The sequence below is a fragment of the Gymnoscopelus braueri genome, assembly GCF_963280865.1.
Source record: "Gymnoscopelus braueri genome assembly, chromosome: 1".
Taxonomy (NCBI): domain Eukaryota; kingdom Metazoa; phylum Chordata; class Actinopteri; order Myctophiformes; family Myctophidae; genus Gymnoscopelus; species Gymnoscopelus braueri.
In genome coordinates this window covers 57,972,724-58,000,634 of record NC_137603.1, presented here as the reverse complement: position 1 = coordinate 58,000,634, position 27,911 = coordinate 57,972,724, and the positions used below count along the sequence as shown (strand labels likewise).

Below are 27,911 nucleotides of genomic sequence, written 5' to 3'. Positions count from 1 at the left end.
TGTTGTGAAAATGTTTCAAAAATATTCCATACCGTCCATTTAGCACTTTTGTTTCTCAAGATTGTTTTGAAAATAGCCGATGCATATTTATATAAGTTTAAAGTGCTCTTGGCCTAGGTCGCTTCTTTTGGGCTTGTTTTCATAAACCAGGTTGCTTATTTCTCTCACAAAATCTGGCAACACCGACACACACACACACACACACACACACACACACACACACACACACACACACACACACACACACATACATAGACAGGGGCAGTCAGCCCACCTACCTCGATGGCCCCTGTTGAATTCATTCTCCCTCCGCGCTCATGCAGAAATAAGCTGTTTACCATCAATGGGTTCTAACATGTTAATGAACGGCTGTTTTGTTTCTCACTGTGCTCATGCTGGAGGAATGTAATCTTGATTTCTTTTCTTTTCTGTTTTCTTGTTTTTGTAAAATAATAGCAGATAATATGAGGAGAGAACAGCATTGATTGGGTCCAAGACAGTAGGCTACTAATGATAGAAAATGTTGGGACACAAAATGAATGGAGCAGAGATGACCCAGCAGGAAATTATCCCTGACATGTTGATAATGTTCCTAGAGAATACAACCTAGGGCCTATATTGTATTTCCTACAGGCAGACGAAAATAATATATATACAGTAGTCCAGGAGTCTTCAAGTTTTTTCAGGCCTAGAGATGAGAGAGAGAGATGAAGCAGGGACCCCCCCCCCCCCCCACTAAATATTGTATAAAATTGTGTTGCAGACTTTTTCATAGATAGCACAGACTTGTTTGACATCACTGTCATCAGCGTGTGTTGGATTCATGTTCATGTGTATTTACAGACATTTAACCACTTAAACTGTCAATGCTTAGAAAACTTGACCTTTGGCTCTGTAGTTTGGCTCTGCACACAACGCCTCGCAGCGCGAGGTGTTGTGAGCTTGTAGATCTGCTATTTTTGGCTAAAGTTCTCCTCAGAAATAGGAATGCAAGTGGTTAATGTAAAAAAAATAAATCCTATCACACAAGGATTTGGCGGCCCCCCTGTAGTAACTCTGAGGACCCCCTTGGGGTACGGGACCCCCTGTTGAAGAACCCTGTTCTAGAGAATACAAACTGGACGAGATTTGGTGGCCGGATTTGAACTGCTATACAGTTACTAGGCCTATATTGTCTTTTCTACAGGCAAATGATAATAATACACTACAAGATAAAGTCAGGAGAGGTTAAAATCACATCAGATTCACTCTCCCACACCTCCACTAATTGCCACTGTCTTGTTATGTTATATTTCATATCAGATCGTTCACAGTACTACTTTACCCCTCCTCTTAGTTTCTATTCTAGAAGTGGCACTATTCTCCTTACATGCCCTCTCTAGCATTGTCCCATATGGCTCTCTAACCCATATCTCCTTTATTGTCCTGAAAATATCCTCTATTGGTACAGGTTCAATATTGATGATCTGGCCCTTGTTTGTATGTCAAAATAAATTAATATTTGTTTAAAAAAATAAAAAAATAAAACAAATAAAGATATAACAATGTTAATGATGTCATTTTGTTTTACTTATATTAGTTTACTAGTATAATTACAGTACAAGCACAACTTGGCATGGCTCAGATTAAAGGTTAACTGAAACCTGGTTAGACAAAAATAGCAGTGAACGTAGTGATGTGCGGGTCGGGTTTTTTCATGACCCGCCCTGCCCCGCCCCGCCACGGAACCCAACCCGCCTCAACCCGCCCCGCGAACCCATATATAAATCTATGGCTCAACCCGCCCCGCGACCCGCGGTAAAAAAAAATAACGGTAAAATCATGAAGGAAAATAATCTTCAAGTATACACCCCAAGTGTATTCAAACTGTTTTATTGTTATTATTCTTATTCTTATTAGGAATAAAGACAAAACAAGAGCATGTGATTTTTTTTTTTTTTTGCGTGTGAGAGCGGCTGACCCGCTCACCCGTAGCCCGCATAATTGCCTCTGAAATCCTGACTCGACCCACCCGCGCCGCGGGTTGACCCGCGGGTCCCGCGGGTTACGGGTCGGCCCGCTCATCACTACTTGAGTGAAGCATTCAATTCAATTCAATTCAATTCAAAGGAGCTTTATTGGCATGAGAAACCCAACTGCCAAAGCAAGTGTCAAAACAAAATAAAAATGATTTAAAGTGAAGCACTCCTTATTGAGCCAGCACCGCCTCATTTCAAGGAGGTAGAGTAGCTGCCTTATTTAATGATGTGTTGCAAGCATGTATCATTTTGAGATTCCACATCTTTGGAATATCTCTCTGGTATATTGAAATCTTCACCTCAAGTTCTAACATTAACTGACCACCTAAATACTCATACTTCATATGACCTTTCTGAACTACTGTCCATTATTTCCACTGACCGTCTAGTAGTTTTAACTGGTGACTTTAATATTCATAGAGTAGATAATTGCAATGAAGCGCAGCACTGAAGAAGACAAATGAGAAATATTGGATCTGCCTGGCCCTGATGAAAATTCTAATAGGATTAAAACACAGACAATAAAGCTGTACAACTGCAGTTCCTGGCGTGAAGCATTACTTTTTCTTGAACATTTTATAATATATAGCAGTGGTGTAAAGTAACTAAGTATATGTGCTGTACTTAAGTACACTTTTGAGGATTTTTTACTTTACTGGAGTATTTCCAATTTTCTGTACTTTCACTTCTACTCCACTACATCTCAGAGGCAAATATTGTACTTTTACTCCACTACAATTATTTGAAAACTTTAGTTACTAGTTACTTTGTAGATTTTTTCAAAACATACAATAACCACTCAAGCCCTATATACATTTCGGCCCTTTGAAAATAGCCGATCTACAAGCTCAAAATGCATCGCGATGCGACGCATTGTGAGCTTGTAGATCTGCTATTTTCAAAAGATTGTTATACATTTGAAAACTTGAAATGGGACATCTGCATAATGAGTACTCTTACTTTTGGTACTTTAAGTACATTTTGATGCCAATACTTTTGTACTATTACTCAAGTCCATTTTGAATTCCGGACTTTTACTTGTAACAGAGTATTTCTATATTGTACTATTGATACTTTTACTTAAGTAAAACATTTGAGTACTTTTTACACCACTGATATATAGTGATCTATCACGTCACAGGTGCCTGACAGCTGGAATCCTAGACATTGATATGAAAAGTTGTTCCCCATTTGAAGTGGTAGGTGTATTCCCTCCTGCAAAGTGGACAGGCTTTAAACGTGTATATGTAGGTCTTCTGCAGCCAAGACCGAATGCCCGCTGTGCTGGTTTTCAGCCAATGGATGTTCGCCTCGATTGTCTCCAGTGTCCTCCTGACAAAGTGGAGGTGGTCCAGCCTCTTTTCTGTCACAAAGAATTCATGGACCTTAACAGAACACACACGCACATGCACACGCACACGCACACACACCCCCCCACACACACCCCCCCCCACACACACACACACACACACACACACACACCCCCACACACACACACACACACACACACACACACACACACACACACACACACACACACACACACACACACACACACACACACACACACACACACACACACACACACACACACACACACACACACACACACACACACACACACACACACAGATGAACACCTGCAGTCTAATTCTAAACCTTTAAATCAAGTGACTGTGGTGGTTAACTCTTTCACTGCCAAGAGTATTTTCATAAAGTACTCCCCCAGTGCCAGCAATTTGCGTGTTTTTTAATTTTGTAATTTTGTAATTTTTCATTCAAATAAATTGTCTGATTGCGGTTTTAAACACATACGACAGTTCTACCAGTAGAGAGCAGCAAATCGACACATTGATCACCTCGTTGACTCGCTCGCCCCCTCCCAAACAGGCTTACGTCACATCCGGTCATAAACCGGATGTGACGTTTTCCGGAAACGGAATCTGCGTCATGAAACCGGAACCCAATGAGTCTGAAGGAATCAGAAAGTGAAAGTGATCATGAAAAATAAACAGAATAGCGCGACCACAGTAAAAAGTAAAAACTCGGGATTTCTCGTTCTGGCAGGGAGGGTATTCAGAGAAAACTCGGGATAACTCGGGGCTTGGCACTGAGAGAGTTAATGACGTTTAATTAAAAATGATTAAAATGAAAAATTATTAAATTATTAATCACCTCATCATATTTCTCGGTACAACTGAAATGGGACGTGGTAGCAGTCACAATGCCAGACAGATAGGGTGAACCCAAGGGGAACCTTTTAGAAACAAAAACACCACAAATAGTCATGTCAGTGTTAACTTTAGTAACTGTAGACAACCTACATTGCTCCAAATAAAAAACATGATCCCCGAATACAGGCCAATCGTGTTCGTGTAGACCAGGGGTGGGCAACTTTGATGATAGGGCCACTATATTTCCACACTCACTCCAGGGGGCCACATGCGTATTTGTTTGTTGCAGAAACCTCTTATCTCCATATTTGAACTTTTTTCGTAAATTGATCCCGTACTTTGACATGTTTGTATGTAAGTCCCATATGGTCTAGCGGTTAGGATTCCTGGTTTTCACCCAGGCGGCCCGGGTTCGACTCCCGGTATGGGAACTACTCCTTTTAGGCTGAGAGCTTCACAATCAAAGCGGGTGATGATGTTATCACAAGAAAGGAGGAAATTACCTACCTGGGTTCCATCTTGGTGACAAACCAAATAACCACCAAATAACACGCTTTTTGTATAGGATTTCCCCTGAATACCTTGCTGATTCTTGCAGGGGCCCTCATACAAAGTCATTTCGATTATGCATGCTCCTCATGGTATCACAACACCACTGCAAGGCCTTAAAAACAAGGCTTCAAACATCCCAAAACAAACTAGTAAAGCTACTTCTTGGCCTCAAACACAAAACCCATCTAACCCCTGTTAATTTTGCTAGGATTCGATGGCTTAGGGTTGAGGACAGAGTACAGCAACTTACAATGGGCCTGGTCTACAAGATACGCCACAACATTGGGATCCCCCACGATCATAACACCAGAGGAAGCTCCACGGATCATGTTCAACCCAGATTTGGCTCAACAAAGGGAATGAACTCGTTCTCATGCTATTCAACAAAAATGTGGAATGCCCTACCAAAAGGAGTAAAGGAGTGTAAAACCCTACTCACTTTCAAAACTGCCCTAAAGAAACTGCAATTAGAAAATGGCCCCCTGTCAAAGTCTTAACCTATCACCGGACCCCCTGTTGAAGAACCCTGATTTAGTGTGAAACAAGAGATGAGGTGATGCCTACTTTGCTACCAGCTGGTCCCAGTGTTTCCGCAGGAACGTCCAGGCGATCTCATTGCTCCTCGGTCGACACGCCACAATGTCCACGATGATGGCCAAGTCCTGTGTCTTGATTATATGGTTCTGGAGAGAATTACTCAACAACCTGATGGAAATAAACAATTACATCAAATCTGCTATCAGTTAATTAGATCTCATGGATTCCAGGAAAACACACAAATCTCCATCTTGCAAAAACACATTTCTTTATTCCTATTTCTCTTTCACAGTGTAAAGCTGTAAGTATCCAGATCCGTGTCAAAAGGAGTGGTGGAAAGTAAACCAAGTACATTTACTCAAGTAAATGTAAATGTACTGTACAAAATGTTTAGGTACTTTTACTTTGGTGGAGTACTTCCAATTTTCAATACTTTTACTTCACTATAATTATTTGAAAACTTTAGTTACTTGTTTATTACAACATACATTAACACTTTCAGCCCTGTATAATTTGGCTATTTGAAAATAGCAGATCTACAAGCTCACAACGCGTCACGATGCGACACGTTGTGAGCTTGAAAATCTGTTATTTTAGCATAAATAATATTTTTAACTGTTTTGTTATTTTAAGTTGTGATAGAAATTAAATGTGTCATAAAGGTATACGTGCCACAGTATCTTGTCCTGGTCAGAGGTACGAGACAGCGCTGCCAGCATCAGCGCCCTCTCCTTGCTGGAGGAACAGCTGCAGTATTTGTCAAGCAGGAATGTCCACTCCACATCGTCCCCTCTCTTCACCCCCAGATGGTATATCAGCCCCCGCAGACTGGAAGGCAGTCTGTGGAACAATGAAAAACAAGGTGATTCTTGTATACAAGAATACAAGAACCGCTTGGGGCGAGCGGTCTGAGTAAAAAATGGGGGCGAGTGTGTTTTGTGGCGAGCGTTACGGTTACCGTTAAAATAGTCAATAAATAAATAACACTGGACACACAAAGGGTACAGTATAAACTCTATAAGCCAGTGCATTTTTACATGGGCTCCTGTGGTATGGTGTACATCATGACATTTACAGTATATTGTGGTGATTGACATACAGTACATACTGTATAATAACATTGTTGTTTCATTCCAATTTCTCACCACCAGGTGGAGGCATATATCAAGATGGATCGCAGAAGAATTAGGACTTATGAATGTGTTATGTGTCTATATGTAATTGTAACGCCCGTCCGGTATATTTGACATAACTTGGCAAGCTTGAGCTTCTGTGGGCTACTTTCCAAGGTCAGTCCAGTCTACATGTCATCAGGCATTTGGCCCACACTGAAATCAACGTCAACTCAAGTCAAGTTGATGTGTTTCATGCATTTATATGCATCATAACGCATGCATTATAATATGCCACGTCGTTATGAATACTAATACAGTAGTTGTCTGAGGCTCATATTTAATTACATGGACTTTTAATTTGATTACCAATGCTTGAGGTTTGCTTCCAACCACCATTCAGTAAGCATGAACCACCCTAAAGGTACAGTATGGTAAGTGATTGTCTTTGGTTAAAATAAGTGTTAATAGCTCTGTATTCTGATAGTACTCATTGCTATAGAGTGTTTGTTCAGTAACAGGAGTCTCCATGTGTCTCCAGCTCTTTATTAAACATAAAATGCATTTTCAGGTCAGGATACCTACCAATTTTATCCAATCAGGATAGAGAACTCAGACAGGATACACATTAAACAAGTGAAATTGGAAGTGAAGACACAAAGAAAGAAGCAGACAAAATTGGAACTGGAACACTAAACACACAAAATGAAGCTGATAAATGGGTACTCTATCCAAATTGGCTGACATTTTGCAACCTTTATAGAAAGATCGTGATATTATAGCAACACAAGTATTTTTCTAAAAAACTGTTAGGATTTAGAAGACATTTGTAGAATCCTCAGAAGCAAAGATTTGAGTAAAAAAATTTTTGCTTAAAAAAAAAATATATATATTCAAAGATTTGCACACATTTTCAAGATTTTTCAAAAACATTAATGGCTTAAGTACAGTTCTTGTGTGAGCACATGCCGCATTATACGTACGGATAGTCTCCATCTCTGGCCATCCAGAAGTGGAAGAGACGCAGGGCCTCCTGTTCGGAGGCCGGCGAGTGGCCCGCCAGCACCGCCATCTCCAGCAGGGTCTTCCTCTTGTTCTGGACGGGCAGAGACCCCGTGTCCTCCCAACGCTGGGCCAACGCCTGCCTCGCCAACATGGACCACAGGTGCTGCTACAAGTACAAAGTGGAAAAAGAATATACAGTATATGTCTTCATAAAAAGGAATCAAATTCAAATTCATTTATACTTTGGCTATTCAAAGCTAGCAGATCTACAAGCTCGTAGCCGCGCTACGAGCTTGTAGATCTGCTATTTTCGAAAATTCTTGAACATTTGTGCAAATCTTTGAATATATATATATATATATATATATATTATTTTTTTAACTCAAATCTTTGCTTCTGGGGGTCCTTGGAACAAAATATTTTGAGATGGGGGGGGGGGGGAGGTCTGCTGCCAAATGCATATCATTTTGGGTATGATGGTTTTACCCATCAAAATATGAGTTTAAAAAAGATTTGAGTTTAAAAATGTTCCAAAAGAAAGTTCAATAAGGTCAAGGTAAACTTTATTGTCCACAAGGGAAATTTGGCTTGGGCTTTCACCCCCGCTACAGCCCCACAAAGTGGTTCTCAAACATTTTCATGTCAAGGACCCCGAAATTGATATATATATTTTGCCACGGATCCCCCCCATCTGAAAATGTTTTGTGCCACATCAGGGAGGGACCCGCAGAAGAGAAGATTTGTGTTTTAAAAAAAAGCATAATTATTCAAAATGTTTCAAAACACTTTCAAGATTTTTCTAAAATGTTACACAAATAGCAGATGTACAAGATCGCAGCGTGGCACAAAGTGACATCATTACTTTACCTTAAGAAGTTGAGTGATGCAGGGCTCTGTGTGTTCATCATTACTTTACCTTAAGAAGTTGAGTGATGCATGGTTCTCTGGCAAAGTCCATGTTGATGATGATGTTCCTCATGTTACTGATGAACACGGTGATGGGTAAGTATTCCTCCTCCACCCTGAGGAACAAGCTGAGTGTGAAGGCATCACCGTACCGCACTGATCCTTGTCTGTGGATAAACAAACAAGTCATCTTTGATACATGCTCAAAAAGTTTTAGTTCCCGAGTGAATGGAAGCTTTAACGAGCAAACTAAAATAAACAAATATACAGAGATGTAAGCAATCGTACAGATAAGACCCGCTAAGACAGTCACAATTTAAGAAAATTACACTATGATTTACTAGAGGGCCTGGAGTCATTTTAGATTGTTGCAAACAAAATGACTCGATTTTATACTCCGTGATCAGTTATGCTTGTGGTCAGTCTCAAGAAGGCAATACAACATTTGATTTGTCTGTATCATATGTTTGATACAGTATTGAGTGTAATCTAATTCGATGACGTTGATGATGCTAGATTTGTGTGACTTGACATCAATACCATTATAGAACTTGTACAAATTCTTTGAGACACACCGAATCCACCATTCATTCACCGGGTGAAAAAACACAGCTTTCACCATTGGAACTGCATTACGGAACAATCACATTATTACATTTTGTGGGTTTATTTTGTCAACATTCGACCCCGGGTTCAAATCCCGGGCCGTTACACATACACGTGTACCTGGCCAGATGAAAGGTGTCGTCCATCAGTCCGGTCCGGTCCGCTGGGCTGAGGGCAGACTGACCCGCCTGCAGCCGTGTGACCAGAGCCCGCAGCGTGAGGCTGTCATAGGACACTCTGTAGAACCCAGAGGAATTCACGTTGGCTTTGATCCACAACACCTCTGATGGGAGCTGGATCACCTCTGATGGGAGAGACAGACAGACAGACAGACAGACAGACAGACAGACAGACAGACAGACAGACAGACAGACAGACAGACAGACAGACAGACAGACAGACAGACAGACAGACAGACAGACAGACAGACAGACAGACAGACAGACAGACAGACAGACAGACAGACAGACAGACAGACAGACACGTAGAGAGAGAAAAATATCAGGCCATTATGCCTGACTCTTACTGAATACACTAAGAGAATAAACTAGTGGTCCCCGGCAGTGGTGGAAAAAGTACTCACATTTTTTACTTAAGTAAAAGTATCAATACTGCAATGTAGAAATACTCTGTTACAAGTAAAAGTCTGGAATTCAGAATTTACTTGAGTAAAAGTACAAACGTATCGGTATCAAAATGTATTTAAGTATCAAAAGTAAAAGTACTAAAATGTTTGAAAATAGCCGATGTACAAGCTCACAACGCGTCGCTATGCATTTGCTGGCTTTGACTTGTTCCGCCACTGACAGTGTTTGTGCGAAAGTTGGCGCGGATTGGAGCAATGGTGCGCCTTGCAAGTCGGCATGATACATTTGTGACATCCACCCACCCACCCTCTAGGCAATTTTAATATAGGATTACTATAGTATTTGAAAACTTGAGTTACTAGTTATACTTTGCATATGTCGAGTTTGGTTATTATTACAAAACATACATAAACCAGTAACCACTTCAGCCCTATATACAGAATATTTGGCTATTTGAAAATAGCCAATCAACAAGCTTACAACGCGTGGAAAAGCAACGCGTTGTGAGCTTGTAGATCTGCTATTTTCCAAAGATTTGTAAACATTTTAATACGTGTGAAATGGGACACTGCATAATGAGTACTTTTACTTTTGGTACTTAACGTATATATTGATGCCAATACTTTTGTACTTTACTCAACCAAACTACCTTCTTTGCTCTTCATCAGATGGGTGAAGACAACCGATGAGCTGCTGGTGTAGAAAGTGAACGGGATCTGCCACACAGCAGCACTACGGCAGCAGAGACACAATACATGTTGTTATTCTCCATGTCAGACAGACAGACAGACAGACAGACAGACAGACAGACAGACAGACAGACAGACAGACAGACAGACAGACAGACAGACAGTGACACACTACCCTCGCATCACCAGGCATTCCTCAGTACCTGTGTAAAAGCCATGATTTGTATTCCGAATTTTAAACAGTGTCATCTGGTCTAAAGGCCACCTACTACTCCCAAACCGTTTCCGCAAAAATACTCACACACACACACACACACACACACACACACACACACACACACAGACAGACAGACAGACAGACAGACAGACAGACAGACAGACAGACAGACAGACACAGACACAGACACAGACACAGACACAGACACACACACACACACACACACACACACACACACACACACACACACACACACACACACACACACACACACACACACACAGACAGACAGACAGACAGACAGACAGACAGACACAGACACAGACACAGACACAGACACACACACACACACACACACACACACACACACACACACACACACACACACACACACACACACACACACACACACACACACACACACACACATTTCTGAATCAGCTGATACACTCCAGAATCAGTGTGCCAGTACTTCTCAAACTCCCACTTTTACCACTGCTACTGTATATATATGCAATCTGGCAGAGTGAATTGATTCCAGTCTAGTGACACACAGAGCAAAGTGACCCAAACAGTGAGAAACAGATGTCTTGGAGAAGAGAGAACGAGACAGTCAGAGAGAGAGATTCAGACATTGAGAGAAGGAAGGTATTTTTGGTGTTTTGCATTACTCTGTGTCGTTGTGAGGTAAGATGGTGAATGGAGTTTGTCGCAGGTAGACCCGAGCACCCCGGACAGAAGCTGTCACCAGCGGATAGCCTCTCTGGGTTATCCATGTGTCCATCAGCGCTTTCACATCCACTGTCATGTTTTTCCTCTGGGCAGCCTGCAAGGAAAGAGGCCTGTGATTTCCACTGAAACACAACCACCCTAAGGTCTATTAATCAAATGTACCGTTAAATACATTTGAAAAACTACTGCTACCTCTGTACTTTAATATACACTTGAAATTTGTTGCCATTTGCCACACAGGTTTAATACCAATGACAGCTAAACCTTATATTTTGAAATATTTGCTATTTGTTCCAAAAAGCTTCATACCAAGTTATACTTACGTGTATATAACTGCTCCTAACAGAAAATGCACAATTATCTTTCTTTAAGCTTTCTAATACATAATGTGACACAATTCTGCTAGCCACACACAGTTGAACTGATCCAAGGCTCGGTTATGGATGTACCTGGCACCGCTACAGGATTGGATTGGAAAGCCAAATAAGTTAGCATCTACAACTCCACAACAACATTTAACACAGGGCAGAAGGACAGGCAGTACCTCTGTCATTACTCGCCACAGGTCATCTGGCGTGGCGGTACCGTAGCAGTGTTCTCTCAGGTAGTGGCGTATTCCACAGATAAACACAGGGTCTGACAGGTAGGAGTTAAGCATGGCAATGATGCTAGCCCCCTGAAACAAAGATAGGACGACACATGATGTCTGTTAGAACACGGCCTAATTTTACTTAATTATACTTGTTATATCGTCTCTGTGACTCTGTTGGGTGGAAACCTCATATGTTCAAAACTGTTAATTTTAAGGATTCAGATAAAAAAAAATCAAAAGTAACAGTTCTACAACCTCAAAACGCGTCGCTTCGGGACTGCTTCGAGCTTGTGGAATTTACTACTTTTGATGCTTTTGTGTGACGCTGTAAGATGATCAATTAGAGTGTAAATTTACGAAAAAAACAAAAAGAAATGAAAATAACTGATTTTCAACTACAATATTGAAATTTGTTTTGGTGAGGGACATTATTGTAGCCATAACATGGCTCATCCATAACTAAGTATTGGAGACACATTTGCGTCGTAATACGTTTTATGTCGTTTTTATGTCTGAAGTTGGTGCAGTGGGAAATGACCACTGACAGCTTCCGTTATTTCTCCTTCAAACACTCTTGACACGTGCAACTGATGCCTCGATAATGATTTAATTTGGTAGTCTGATAAATAATAATGTTGTAGATAGATAGATGGTTGGCAGACATCGATTAAATTCTTCATTTCCAATGGAAATATACTCAATGCATTCCATAGAAATGTACTGTGTGAGCATATACCTCTATACCCATAATCAGCAGAGAACTAGTTTGGATTATTACTTATTCATCAAAGCTAGGCCAAGGCAAATTCTGAGTTTAGGTCGGTGTATTGTTTTCCTTTAAGCCCATAGGCCTGGAGTGAACACAGATTAGGCTTATTTGGCGTCATCAGGTAATAAATGAGGACACGTGGCATACAGTGTACTGTAGGACTATCATAAAGAGTGAAACCTTGTAGTAGGAGATCTCGTCAAACATCTCTCTGATCTGGGTGGAGCTGCTGACAGAGAGGGATAAGGGGTGAGACGTCAACATGGAATCTCTGTCTAGGGCCTTTAAGGTGTTCATCAGCAGATGCTGGTCATTCTGCAAAGGAACAAACAGACAGAGAGATATATAGACCCAGAAGTGGGTTGAATGTCATATTTTTAGCACAAGGGTAAAGATATAGCAACACCAGAAACTCAGTTTGCTTTGATAAACAGGTGCAAACACACAAGAAACTTGTTGGTAAGACTTTATATTAAGGTTGGGTTTATAATGCGTTATAACCACATATATAATAGCCTGGGACCAGACGAATCTGCGAGTGCAAAAAAAATTGCACTCTGCGATTTGGGTCTGGCACCGCTCCATAGAGAATCCATTTCCTGCTCCAGAAGACGTGGGTAACCAATCAGGGCCCAGTATTAAAATATAGGAGACTGTGATTGGTAGTTGGTTGTAGGTCTAACCAATTGCGTACAGAGCCATTGTTTTGACCCCGCCCCCTTGGGGAAAAAAACGCGCTATGAGCTTGTATATCTGCTATTTTTGAAAAATCATGAAAGTTTGTGCAAATCTTTGAATTAAAAAATTTCAAAGCGAACATTTTAACTCAAATATTTGCTTCTGGGGGATTCTACAAATGTCTTCTAAATCCTAACAGTTAAAATGTCAAGGACTCCTAAAATTATATGTATTTGGCCGCGGACCCCCATCTCAAAATATGTTGTTCCAGGGACCCCCCAGAAGCAAAGATTTGAGTTTAAAAAAATAGCAGATCTACAAGCTCATAGCGCGGCACTCGGTGCCGCGCTATGAGCTTGTAGATCTGCTATTTTTTAATAGCCAAAGTATAAAATAATGGTTAGTTACACAGATGCACTCCCGGTCTTAATGGGTTAATGGGATAAAGGGTGGTTACAAAAGGACAGCTCACCTCACACCAGTCCGGTTTGATGTGTCTGAGGGCGATGTGCTCCAGGTAGCTGGCGAAACCCTCGTTGAGCCAAAGGTCCTTCCACCAGTGCATGGTCACCAGGTTGCCAAACCACTGGCAAAATAATCAAAGCAGAGTTTCTCAAACTTCTCATCATGAAGTTCTTTATCTAATCTAAATAGCGTTTAGATTATTGTAATTCTATCTATATACTATAAAAATAAAACATATCCCGTCCCGTACAGAATTCAGCTGACAGACTGCTAACTACCTCCTCTTCACTGGTATACCTGATCGTTTCAGAATTGATTTTACAATTTTACTGTATAACTACTTCTCCAAAGCAGTGTTGATTTCGTCGACTAAAACTATGACAATTTTTTGTTGTCGACTACCTTTTTTCACTGACAAAAACTAAATAAAAACTAAACCAAGATGACTAAAACTAAGACTAAATATATTGACAATTTCGTCAACAAATAAAAACTAGACTAAAACGTTTGGGAGGGACTAGTAGAACTAAAAGTAATTTATGTTTGGTTGCGCTCCAGTGTTGCTCTGAAAATAGCAGATCTACAAGCTCACAACGCGTCGCAACACGACGCGTTGTGAGCTTGTAGATCAGCTATTTTCAAATGTATATAGGGCTGAAGTGGTTAACGTATGTTTTGTAATAATTATCAAAATCTTCTCAAATAAATGTAGTGGAGTAAAGTACAATATTTGGATCTGAGATGTAGTGGAGTAGAAGTAAAAGTATTGGAAATTAGAAATATTCAAGTAAAGTTCAAATACCTCTAAATTGTACTTAAGTACAGTACTTAAGTAAATGTACTTAGTTACTTTCCACCACTGTCTAGCTCACAACGTGCAGCAGTGCGACTTAGCTAAATTAGCTCGTGAGTGCAGTTGTTTCTTTGTATTTATTTATGTATTCAGTATGTGTACCTGGTGAGCCAGTTCATGAGCGGTGACCAGGCTGACATAGAACTGGCCCCTCACGCCATCCCTGTGGTCCTGGTGGAGCAGAGACCAGTCCCTGAACATCACCAGACCCCAGTTCTCCATGGCCGTCGCCTCGAAGTCTGGGATGGCCACCAAGTCTAGAAATACAGGAGCCACACACACACATTTTTACATTAGTGCGTGTGCGTGTTCTAGTTTCATGTCATTCGTGTTGTTCAACACAGTGGTTCTCAACCTTTTTGGGGCCAGGGCCCACTTGAAAATCTCAAAAGCGTTCGCAACCCACCCATCTGACTGACCACTTCAGTCAGATGGGTGGCCCTGGTGGGCCGATAATTTATTGTAAGTTATCAGGTTACCTAGTTTTGGTAGCGGGTAGGCCATCTGGAAGAGCTCCTCGTAGAAGTCCAGGATTTCCACGGCAGTGTGGAGGGCGTGGTGGGTTTGGTTCACCTGGTGGCTCGCTGTGAATACAGACACCTGCAGGAACCCAAAGGTATGACATGATGATGACATATTTTATGTCCCCATAACTACCCCCCCCCCTGCTTGAATCTGAATAATTGATATTCCTTTTCTCTTCGATTGTCAAACCGTCGAAAAAACGTCGAAAAAACGTCAAAAAAACGTCGAAAAACAAACCAACCACTAAGTGTGGGGTTGAGAACGAACAAAATGTTTGATGTGTGATATCCATTCCTTTTTATGATTGTTTTAAAAGCATAAAATAGTGCAAATGTCCGATCTACAATCTTACAACGCGCTGCGATGCGACACGTTGTGAGCTTGTAGATCTATTTGCACTACTTTTGTGTCACACTCTTGTATGATGAAGTGAGGCATCAATTTAGGAAAAAATATAAAAAGTTACGTTTTTTATTTTATAAAAAATCAAAAGGTAGATTTAAAAAATATATCGTCAGTGTCCAGCCGGGACCAGCTAACTCCTTTTTCAGTTTTTTTTTTTTTTTCATAAATCAACGCTATTGAACCCCCTCTACATCTGTGTAATTTTTTTTTAAATAATAACATATGAAAAGTATTAAAAAGCGCCTCTGACGAAAACTCCTAACTCCATTGGACCCTCAAACTGTCCGTCAAAAACAAACAACTCCCCCCTCCTCTCAGGCTCTCGAGAAGCTCTGCTCTGTATGAGGCAGACAGGGAGAAGATTTTTCAATGCTTTTGGGAGAACATAAACTGGGAAGAGAAGAGAATGTATGTGCAAGGTTTGATAGATGTCACCCCAGTAAAGAGGAGAAGGGTGTCTTCACAAAGGTCATCTGCTCGTGTTTTCTTTTTAAATGTTAATGGACAGAGAATGAGTGTGTGCAGGAGTTTGTTTCAAACATCTCCAAGAGCTCAAGGAGATCATGCCAAAAGACTTTCACAGCTTTTATGACAATCTAAAGCACTAAGAAACACCCACCACACACACGCAACACACAACACACAACAGTGTGATAATAAAATGTTGATAGGTATATGATAGGTAAATTCAACTGTGGTTGTTATTGTTAGTGCAGTAGGCTACAGATTTGATAGGCTAAAGATTCTATTTTTCATGAATGTATTTTGTATTTATATGCCATTTTTTTTATTGTTGGTGTGCCATGATCGCTTTTGTTAAATACATGATTGAGTATTGAGGCAGAATTGTTTGTTGCACTCAACTGTAGAAGAACAACAGTGGTAACAGTTAGATCCATGGTTGTTTACAATGCATGTTAAAATAAAAGTTGTTTAAGTACAGAATTCAGCTTGATCTATAGTATATGAGGATGGCGCTCACCATAAATAGCTGATCTCCAAGCTCACAATGCGTTGTGATGTGTTGTGAGCTTTGAGATCCATTGCCAGCTGTTCTTATCAATGATGGACAAAACCTCCTAACTCCACTTGCACTGGATTTGGGTAAAGTGGTGATAATATAATGACACATGCAAGTATCTGATAATATATAAAGTCACAATACCAAGTTTGATGAGGCAGTATTGCTTTGTTTTAAAAATATAAGGTTTTCTTCATTTTCTGAAAAATTGATATTTAGTTTTTCATTTCCTGAACAATTACCATTTTGGATTTAGCTGGTTCCGGCCGAACAGCAGAGATATATAATAAATATAATATCTGCTACTGTAAGATATAATGAAGATGCCAGCAATGGAAACGTCTGGGACGTTTCCATTGCTAGCATCTTCATCAGGTTCTGATATCATGTTATTATACTCTTTCAAGGGTCCTGAAACACATTTACTTGAGTACTGTACTTAAGTACATTTTCCAATTTTCTGTACTTTTACTTCTACTCAGGCAAATATTGTACTTTTGCTCCACTACGATTATTTGAAAACTTCAGTTACTAGTTACTTAGTAGATTTTGATTATTACAAAACATAGAGTAACCACTTCAGCCCTATATACATTTCGGCCGTTTGAAAATAGCCGATCTACAAGCTCACAATGCGTCGCGATGCGACGCATTGTGAGCTTGTAGATCGGCTATTTTCAAAAGTTATTTCTTTCCCGGCGTATTTACATTGCATCATTGATACTTTTACTTAAGTAAAACAAAATAGTACTTTTTCCACCACTGTATATAGCTACAGTATCACATTTTGGCACCAATGTTGTTGACCTCACCTTGACTCCTCTCTTTGTCTCTGCTGAGTTGACAGAATAATCACAGACCACAAAGGCCAGCAGGTAGCTGCTCATCCTCACACTGGTCTGGTAGAAGTCTTCCTCCAAGCCGTCCTCACTGACCTTCGTGTATAGCTATATACAAAGAAAGAAAGAGAACGTTATGATGTGTGAGAGAGCCCATAGGTGTAGGCAGTATGGAGTAGAAAAGTGGTTCCAAAAACAGGGGGGTCCCCAAATTATGTTGGGGGATCCCCAGATGATTAGATTAATGTGCAACATTGTTTTCTCACTCAACAGTAAATAAACCAACATACAGTTTAAGTGTATACAGGGTATCTGCACATGTATAAAGTGAGAATTGAATGACTTTTAAGAGTTTTTTAATACCATATTGGCCAAATTGTCTAATATTACATAAGAAATAGGCAAATCTTGTGAAAATAGCCGGTCTACATGCTCACAACTTCTCGCACGAGGCGTTGTGAGCTTGTTGTTTGTCTATTTTCACAATATTTACCAGTGGTACCGTGTCAAAATAAATGTAATGCCTACTATTCCAAGTGCTTGTCAGGGTGGGGGGGGATCCCCAGTTCAAATATGATTATTTTGGGGGGGGGGGGGGGGTCACAGCCTGAAAAGGTTGAGAACCACTGGTCTAATTCCAAACGGTCTCTTCCCACCTTTGGCATGTTGGAAAGGGTCATGTGCCCTCTCTGTCGAACCACTGCCAGAGAGAACAGAGCCTTCATGCTGGGTTCATCAAAACAGGGGAATGCCTTCCTGGCAGAGCTGGGCTGGAAGTGGGTGGCTACGATTGATCTAGATTCAACAACAGAAAAACAGGGTAAACATCAGGAATGCCATACTAATTGAAGAGGCAATGATATGTTCAACTATTTTTGTCTATCATTAAATGTTTTGATGAATTGAGTACAAAGAACCCCAATGGAAACAAGCCGTAGTGCTTTCTTGGGTTTAAAATCCTCTTAACAGACCTTGTATTGAACTGTACTTCCCTGAGCTTGTCTTTGCAAACTATTAATAAAGTATTCAACCAATCAATCAATCAATCAATCAAACAAACAATTCATATGTTGTCATTCATCAGTGGTGGAAAAAACACATTTTGATACCAATACTTTGTACTTTTACTCAAGTAAATTAATGTACTTAAAGTACCAAAAGTAAAATTACTAAAATATTTGAAAATAGCCTATCTACAGGCTCACAACGCGTCACGATGCGTTGTGAGCTTGTAGATCGGCTATTTTCAAATAGCCTAGGTATAAAATAGGGCTAAAGTGGTTAATGTATGCTTTATAATGTAATAATTTATGTCTGCAAAGTAACTGGTAACTAAAGTTTTCAAATAATTGTAGTGGAGTAAAAGTACAACATTTGCCTCTAAGATGTAGTGGAGTAGAACTAAAAGTACCTCAAAATTGTTCTTTTTCAAAAAATATTTTCCGGGACTTCAGTTGGCTGAATGTAGTTGTATAAAAATATAACAGGATATTTTTATACAACTAGATTCTGACAAGTCCCGGAAAAGACGCCCTGTGATTGGCCAGTAGTCAGGAAGCTTGCCTTCTCCAAAATGGCGGCCGCGATAAAGTTCGCTCCAATGAACTGCAGAGGCCAATGAGGTACAGTATCTAGGTTTCTATATCTATGATCATTATTATGTCATGGAATCTTCCTCACCTGGGGGTGGCGTCTGCTGGCGACCGGTAGGAGGCTTTGTAGATTCCAGAGTAACTTCCAGAGAACGTTCCGGAATAAGAGAGGTAGAGCTTGTATCTGCACCCGGGTACGAGAGGCACGTCTGAGAGCAGAGCCAGCTGCTCGGTGCCTGTAGACTCGAACACACGCAGAGTCACAGGATCTCTCGCCGGCCTCTCCTGCTGTCGTATGCTATCTCTGTGGAGCAGCGTCCCCCACACGGTGACGTCTTGCAGAGTGGCCTCCTCTATGGACAGGCCTTTGCTGTTCAATACGATGAGCCTGGTGTCGTTCAGTGCCGTGATCAGTATGTGAACGCGACCGGTGAAGGAATCCGTGCCGAGGTCGGGGTGGATCGACAAGAAATAGTGGTCAGGTCTGACGCTGGTGGGGAGTTGGGGTTGACTCCATGGGAAGGTTTCCTCTGGAATGACTGCATCCGTTTGTACATTTAAATCGGTCCAGGCTGATGTTATTGTGACACACAGCTGCAGGCACACAGCTGCAGAGAACATGACTACAGCCTGATCTAGGATAAGGAAGACATAAAGGTGAAAAGTGAATTATTCATCCTTTAGGAAATATGCATAAGGTCTTGCTTTGCAAAGGCCATTTTGTTCATCAACAAGCAGACCCGACCTTTCAAGATTATTTATTGTTTAAAGGAGAGGAATGCAGTTTATATACTATACTGCTGACAAGACTCATGCCTCTATACTATTCTGTAATCCTCTTTTGAAAGACTTAGGAATAGGTCATATAAGGTAGTTAGGCTATAAGAAGGTATAAGGCCTTATACGGTACCACTGAGAAGGAACAATACAACTATCGAAACAGGGTTGAAATAAATCAAACAGGATTTTAAATCATTTGTAACATGAGATTTCTATACCTCATGGGAAATTTCATCCATCCCAGAAACATTTCTTAGTTTATTTTTTTGTGTCCCGAGAAACATCTGACCGATCGACTGCAAACTCAGTCAGTCAGATAGGCACCAGGCCAAACTGCTGATACAAGCAGGGTGTGAGTGGGTCAGGGGTAGAGTGGCTGGTAGAGCGGCCGGATGGCAACCGGCGAGGTTCCCAGTTCGATCCCGGGCTCCCCCAGAGTTAGTGTCAAAGTGTCTTTGAGCAAGAAGCTGAACCCGTAATTGCTCCCGATGAGCAGGTTGGTGCCTTGCATGGTTTCCTCCGCCATCGGTGTATGAAATTATGAAGGTGAATGTAATGCACAATCTATGTAAAGCGTTTTGGATAAAAGTGCTATATAAATGCTCCATTTACCATTTACAAGCGATATGACCATATACTGTACTAGAGGTTTGAGCCGCTACGCGTCCCTCACACCTATGGTCAGTCCTTGTCCCTTATATGCCCATATATGGAGCTCCCTGATGTCATCAATATATGCCCATATATGGGCATGCCCCCTTTTGTGCCCATATGGAGCTGACTGATGTGTTTGCTGATGCCATGACGCCACATTGGGGTTAGACAACACACTCCATATTTGGGCGTAGCTGTATTGGGAACTCCTTATATGGTTATGGCAGAGTCATGGTGACATGAACGTGATGTCAGAGGTACCTCTGAACATGCACTGATGTCAAACAACATACGCCCATGTATGAGATCCCTGCAAAATGCACGTAATCTCTGTGTACGATGATGTCATATCAGGGATCTCCATTTGTGGGCATAAAAGGGTGTCAGACAGATAGAGATCTCCTTATATGGGCATAAAAGGGACACAGACAGACAGACAGACAGACAGACAGAAACAGAGATCTCCATATATGGGCGTATGTTGTGTTGTGCTGTGACATCAGTGCATATTACTTTAGACACGCCCCCTTCCTATATAAACCCATTGCAACTTCAAACTCCATTTTAACCATGTTCGATTCAATGAAAACACGTCCCTCAGGGTTCACATGCGCAAATCGATGTTGTTAGGCAACGGTTCCTATGTTGTGTCTGACATCAGTGCATGTTTTCCACCAACCGACCATCAGGGGCCCATGGAGTACTCTGATGTCATATGGCGTAGTACTGACGTCATAGTCTGGCCTGGACCCCATATTTGGGCATGGCTAATACGGAACTCCATATATAAGGGCATGAAAGGGACACAGTGCACCTTGACAATGGCCTGCATGGCTAGGCAACAGTTTCTGATTGTGTCTGACATCAGTGCATGTTGTCCACCGACCGACTGTGACATCTGTTCATGTTACGTTTATAACATGCACATGCACAGTCCACCGACCTGCCGACGCAACCGCTATATATATACATGGAGTACTCTGATGTCATCAATATGACATAATAGTACTGACGGCATAATCTGACTCCATATTTGGGCATGGCCAACACGGAAGAGGGATCACCATGGAAACGGGTAACTCCATAATGGAGACGGCTGGTGACATCACGCCACGTCACCGCTTATGTCTTTATAAAGGGAGCCCAGACCTCACAGCTTGCAGATCGACAGGATATCCGAATTGTGCGGACCAGATATATAAAGGATAACCTTAAGTGAAGTAAGGCTTGAGAAGGCACAGTAGTCCGATAAAGACGGTGCTTTTCTATTTTAAATATATACGTGTTTACGAACTAGTTTGGTTTTTCCATCACAATGGCATATCAGTCGTACAGACGCACGACACTGGGAATCACTTTACAAGAGAGCTTGGATGAGCTTATTCACACACAGAAGATAACAAAGGATTTAGCCCATCAGGTTCAGCTTCAATTTGACAAGGCCATCAACACGGCACTTGCCAGTCGAGTTACGAACAGGGTTAGCTTCAAAGGCTCGCTGAACACCTACAGATTTGTCGAAAACGTGTGGACGTTTATCCTCAACGATGTGGAGTTCAAAGATGTCACTGGCCCCGTCAGGGTGGACAAAGTCAAAATTGTGGCTTGTGACGGTGTGAACCAAAAGCAACTAAACCCAAGCTCAGCGTGATTTTAGATATCTGATGGTGATGAATTTAAATGTAAATATCTTTACATTGTCTAAGTAAGTTCATTGCATATGTTAAATGTGCTAGCCACCGGTTACACAGACAAGCAGAGCACATGTCATATTTATAGGCTATATGAGTATAACAGTTGTAGCCTTCCTTCACTGTGACAGCACGGCCACACATCCAAACAGGTAGAAGATTACCTTCGCTCACCACCACCACTGATGACTTCAATGGCCACCACCAAAGCTCCTTTCATGGCCGAGATGGTTACGTGGCTGGATGATGCTGATGATGATGAAATGATGCGCACGGATGCTGAGTTTGCCATTGATCCACATGCCAGACTCAATCCACTTCCCAGGTGGTTGGACGCAGACATTATCTCAAGCAGACTTTGCATCCCACGTGCCTGAATTTGTAGACGCTGGCCGCTACAACAAGATCCAGCCCCCATCACTGCTAGATGTCAACTCTGCAGCGTATTGGATGGAAACATCATGGTCACAGACCTGACCAGCACCTTCTATCCGACGCGTTCTTGGCACACAATCCATGAAGTATTACTGTATTACTACATGCACGTCTAAACGTGGCCTTGGTCCCGAGACCTGTTTGGAGGAGCTCATGCGTCTCGTTCTAGGTCATCGGCGGCAACAGTTCTTCAACTGGAATGGCGGAATAGGTTTGATCTCCAGATGTCAGCATCCAAGATGGTCATCATCAACCACTCTACCACCACCATACTCGACTGCACCTAGCCCACGCTGTGCCGAAACCTGGTCCTCCTGCTCAGCACCTGATACAGCGTGCTGCATGAGGTCCTTTCATCAGCACATCCAAGGCTGTCTTCCCGTGTACTCCCAAGGTATTCTTCATACCTTGCCCTGCTAGAAGGTGTTGCCACAGCTGGGTGCCAGTCCACGGAGACCATCGTGTGGACCAATGAACTCCAAGACTCATTCCATTGTGCCCCCGTCTCTGCCTGTGTCATGACTCTGAACACATTGAGAAAGCGCTCCTTGACAAATATATGAAAACATTGCATACATTATGAATAGAATAGCATTAATCTGTTTTTTCTTTATTTTTTTTGTGGCCTACATTTGTGTGGGATATGCAACTTCCAGCTATTAAAAACTGTCTAAACTGCTTCTGCAACTACTAATAAAAACCGCCAAATGAATTAACTGCTTCTGCGCTGACCGCAAATGTCATTTTTTAAACTTTCAATATTGAATTAGACAAACTGACAAGCTTGTCAGATGGAGGGTGGGGGAGATTCCTCTCGGTAAACTGTGTAATGCATTACACTTAGTTTGTGCAATTCAGCGATCGACAAAATTTTACATTATTGAAATGAGCACATAATTTTCATTTCCCTGTGCCTGCCTTGAGTTTTTGATCCTAAATTTTACATTATTGAAATGAGCACATCATTTTAATTTCCCTGTGCCTGCCTTGAGTTTTTGATCCTATCTCCTCCGGGAGAGTGTAGTGTTTAGATCCTATAGCCCTCTGACGCTGACTGATGAGTCTGGAGCTGTATTTGGGACAGCTGACCCCTTCAGTGATGTCATCAAATATTATATCAGGGATCTCCTTATTTGGGCGTAGGTGACTACAACAATTTTGCATGCCGGTTCTGACCAACCTCTGATCCGACCAACTTCATCCCGACATTGCACTCCCTTTGGACCTCAGCGATGTCTTTTTTTTTTCTTTCTTTTTTTGGGGGGTAAAAGTATTTATATACACGACAAAGAAAAGTTCCGCAAGATATGTGGCAAAGCCTTTACAAAAGGGACACAGCAGCCAGATGTTCCTCTTTTATACCATTCGCCAACGCTTAGCGTATGGGGTAGAAAGGCTCCACAATCTCTGCAAAGGTCTTCTTATCCTTCCTTGCAAAGTCCTCAGGGTGAAGTTTGATATATTCATTCATGTCCCGGTCACGTCTGGCATAGGTGTAATTTTCATATTTTGTAATATGGTAGCCGATGAACCAACCAATGGTTGCTAGCAGGACTTGCCGATGTGCACCTGATTTGAGTGGTGGTCTGTAGTTAATGGCGTTCTGGAGCATGGCCGTGGCCCAGCCGGTCAGGCCCAGCCACACGGACGTTCTGTTCACGATGCCCGGCGGAGGCAAAGCCTTCCCCTCGTCTGGGAACAGCCCCATGATGACCCCAACCTTAATTTATTTACTCTTGATTGTCGTCTGGTATCATCTTGCATCTATTTACAAAGGAATTCCCTATGATGTCGGTACTATGACGTCAGAACCTGTTTTAAGAGTACTTGGAGGCCAACCTCTGACATCAGTCATTGATGACATCACTACTTGGTACCCAGAGTTGCCTTGGTTATTATTGTGCAGGTGAAATAGGCAAAGAGTACTTGGAGATGCCACTCTTGACGTCAGGGTACCTGGGCAGCAGTCTACATTAGACCTGTTGTCAGGGTATAGAGGCAAGTCTATGACATCAGTACAGCACCCATCAGCTGTGCAGCTGTCATGCATCAACTTGGGAGAGTTCAGGGATCTCCATATATGGGCATAATCTGTCCAGACAGACACTACCACCTACAACTTCACCGTTATAGAATAGATTGACTGATTCAATCTGTAGCGCCTTAACCCTCTGTACCTTCTGTGCTGCCCTTTTCGTTCCATTCGGGCCTCCCGGGCTTGTGGCTGCACCAGATTGGCCCATCACCGGTTGGAGAACCAACGGCTGTCATTAACTAAAGTCAAATGTGCCTGTCTGTCTGTCTGTCTGACTGTCTGTTTGTGGACAGAAGGGGATACAAAGCTCATGTGCTCTAAAAAACCCTTATCCAGAGGTGCCTGTCCCATGATGCAGCTTTGAGCCGGAGAACTGAAGCATGAGCAGCCTTACAAATGGAGAGACTACACTTGAGATCAATGTGCTCAGGCCACACAGACATCGGGAGCTCTCAAACTCCTCTCCACCTGCATTTTGCATCCCTCCACCTTGTGCTCACCACTGAAATACTGTATTTACTGTACACAGCTTACGAGGAGTAAGCTGTGTACATGGTGATGAAAAGAAACCTGACTAGCCTATTGCTGCCTAAGTGCACCTTTCTACGATGCTGAGGTGGAGGCAGAGAACAGGTAAAACACACAAACCCTCACCAGCAAAGGAGGGAGAGGTTTTGGAATACAGTTGTTTACCCACCTGCTGATCCGACACAAGAGTTCCCTTTAGATTTTAGACTTCCCACAAACATCACTGAAATACTGCACAAGCAAAGCAGACCCCAGCCTAGCCGAAGAAGTTTGAGAGTGGTCCAGGGAATTTATTTCTACAGCAAGGTAATCCTTTATCCTTTTTAACCACAACCTCCCTATTCTGGGCATGTCATAATAGGTGAAAATTCTGCAAAAATAGGTAAACATTCAATGAAAATAGTGGCTCTATAACCAAGTCCACAATTAGTCGTAATGTGACGCACTGTGAGGCGTAATCGCAATGAAGTATTTGGTTTAAAAGTGGTTAAGCACAGAGCTCATATAACAACAGCATTTTTTTTTTTTTTTACAAGGCAATAAAGATATAGTCAAATACTGTTCTCAGTAGATATCTCCACATTATCTATTATAGATAGGTACCCCTTTTGAACATCCATCCCAAGCTGTTCAAATGGGGTACTTACTTTAGTTATACCCCATTCAAACGGCTGGGGATGGATGTTGTCGGTCCACTGGAAAAAAGCTAATGGAAAACGGGCAACCAGTTTTTAATGTATTCTTAGAGAGTAGGCTTGGGGAAAACAATTATAAGTTATATAATAACTTATAATTTAGCTCACAACGCGCCGCATTGTGATGCGTTGTGAGCTTGTAGATCTGCTATTTTCAAACATTTTAGTACTTTTACTTTTGGTAATTTAAGTTTATTTTGATGCCAATACTTGTGTATTTTTTCTCAAGTAACATACTTGTAACAGAGTCTATTTTTACATTGTGGTATTGCTACTTTTGCTTAAGTAATATATCTGAGTACCTCTTCCACCACTGGCTGTAGCTTACCTGTGCGGTGCTTGATCCGGTAAGAGAAGTGCCAGCCAGGTGCTCACACAAAACAGCACTGAGAGATACTGTTAGTCCCTGTCCTATTATCTCCCTGTCCACACACTGATAAAGTGTCATTCAGTGCTGCGTGACGTTGGTTATCCATATAGCTACTGTACACTTATTATGTCCACCATTATACCAATGACTAATCCATGGAATAAAAAACAAATATATTCTATTTCTTCCTCACTGTAGTCTTGGTTCTCGACCAGCGGTTCCGGTAGGAGACACAAAGAGCCTCCTTTGTGTCTACCGGAACCGCTGCCTACTGCCTACTTCCGCTGGTCATCAAATGATTGGCTTAGGAATACAACAAAAACAAAAACGTCTAATCGATAGATTAGACGTTTGGGGGGGGGGGGGGGGGCGGTGGTGAACTATCCCTTTAAGTACTTTTTAAAAGCAAGTACTCAAGTACTTTAACTAAAAGTACAATTTTGACCGAGCAACTTTCAACTTGAGTAATATTTGACCAGGAGTATCTATGTCACAGTACGTTTGGAGAACCAGTACGATTGAAGACAGAGCGCTCGTTTTTAGGCACGGGGCTCCTTCGGGGCGAGGCGGGGCTTTTCGAGACAGGGTTTATTAGCGAGGCTCGCGAGGAGGAGGAGGAGGACGGCGCTGCGAGGCGGGGGGTTATTACGCGAGGCTCGCGAGGAAGAGGAGCCTCCTCCTCCTCCTCCTCCTCGCGTTTTAAACCGTCCCGTCCTCTCCTTCTCTCCTTCTCCTCCTCCGAGGAGGAGGAGAAGGAGAGCGCGGAGAGGCGGGGCTTTGATGCGCCGACGGAGACCTGTCTTTTGTTGTTCCCCCCCACATAGCAACCAGGAAGCTACGCTAGGGGAACCATAATATCTATGAGGGGAACGCTGAACACGCGTTCACACGCACGGCGCGCCGACTTAGTGGAGCTTGAGGCCGAGGAAGCGCGCCCTCGCGCCTCCAGGCGCGAGTGCCCGCGGTGACCGGCCGACGCTCCACTAGTCGACTCAGCGCCGTTTGATTTGTAAACCGATAGGGACAGAATAGTTCTTTTCATGGATCACTGTGTGTGTGTGTGTGTGTGTGTGTGTGTGTGTGTGTGTGTGTGTGTGTGTGTGTGTGTGTCAGGGAGAAAGTAAAACCAAAGCCAGAACACAATAAAAGTATCTAAACAGTCCTGCTTTCAATAAACCAAAAAAAGCATGAGCGCGTGCGCGTGTGTGTGCGCGTGTGTGTTTGTGTGTGTGTGACTGTGTGTGTGTGTGTGTGTGTGTGGCCATATATGTTTGTGCACAAGCCTGGCTTGTGGCTCCCTCTAGTGCTGGGTGGGTGGTAAAAACGAGCGCGCATTCTTCAATCGTACTGGTTCTCCAATCATACTGTAACATCTATACTCTGTAAATATACCACGACAAAGGACAGATTGCTCCCCTCCTGGGAAGCAGGCTAGAATGTATTGATGAGGCTGAGCAAGAATAAATGTATTTAATTTAAAATAGTTAAAGCACACCTGGTTCTTTGGAATGTATTCTTAAAAAATTTGAAAATGGTTTGAAAAAAATAATTGTAGGTAAAAAAATAAATGGGCTAATTGGGAATGGGTCGTGACTCGTGACCCTATGTTTGGGAAACACTGGGGAGGAGAAAAGAATTGGCTGGCATTCGTGCCATGTTTTGAGCTTGTAGATCTGTTACTTTTGATGCTTTTGTCTAACGCTGTAGTATGATCAAGTAGGGCATTCGTTTTTGAAAAAACACAAAAAGTTAAAATATGGAGATAAGAGGTTTCTGCCCGACAGCAACGACATACTGTACTGACTACTAAACAATATACTAGCTTACCATTCAAATGTATGTATCTTGG

The 27,911-nt window shown here is 42.0% G+C and overlaps 1 protein-coding gene across 1 annotated transcript; it reads right to left on the bottom strand.

Annotated features, from left to right (window-relative positions):
* Window positions 1-1,714: 1,714 nt before the first annotated feature.
* Window positions 1,715-26,115, bottom strand: LOC308084134 (endoplasmic reticulum aminopeptidase 1-like). Its single transcript, XM_080426656.1, has 18 exons — window positions 26,021-26,115; window positions 18,963-19,509; window positions 17,939-18,077; window positions 17,256-17,390; window positions 14,972-15,092; window positions 14,595-14,749; window positions 13,647-13,760; window positions 12,677-12,811; window positions 11,680-11,811; window positions 11,075-11,229; window positions 10,147-10,229; window positions 9,031-9,214; window positions 8,315-8,471; window positions 7,377-7,564; window positions 5,954-6,121; window positions 5,309-5,449; window positions 4,194-4,275; window positions 1,715-3,403 (listed from the first exon to the last, which is right to left on the bottom strand). Exons 2-18 carry the CDS (start codon window positions 19,493-19,495, stop codon window positions 3,179-3,181), a joined length of 2,847 nt encoding a protein of 948 aa, XP_080282782.1. The 5' UTR covers window positions 19,496-19,509; window positions 26,021-26,115; the 3' UTR covers window positions 1,715-3,178.
* Window positions 26,116-27,911: the final 1,796 nt, after the last annotated feature.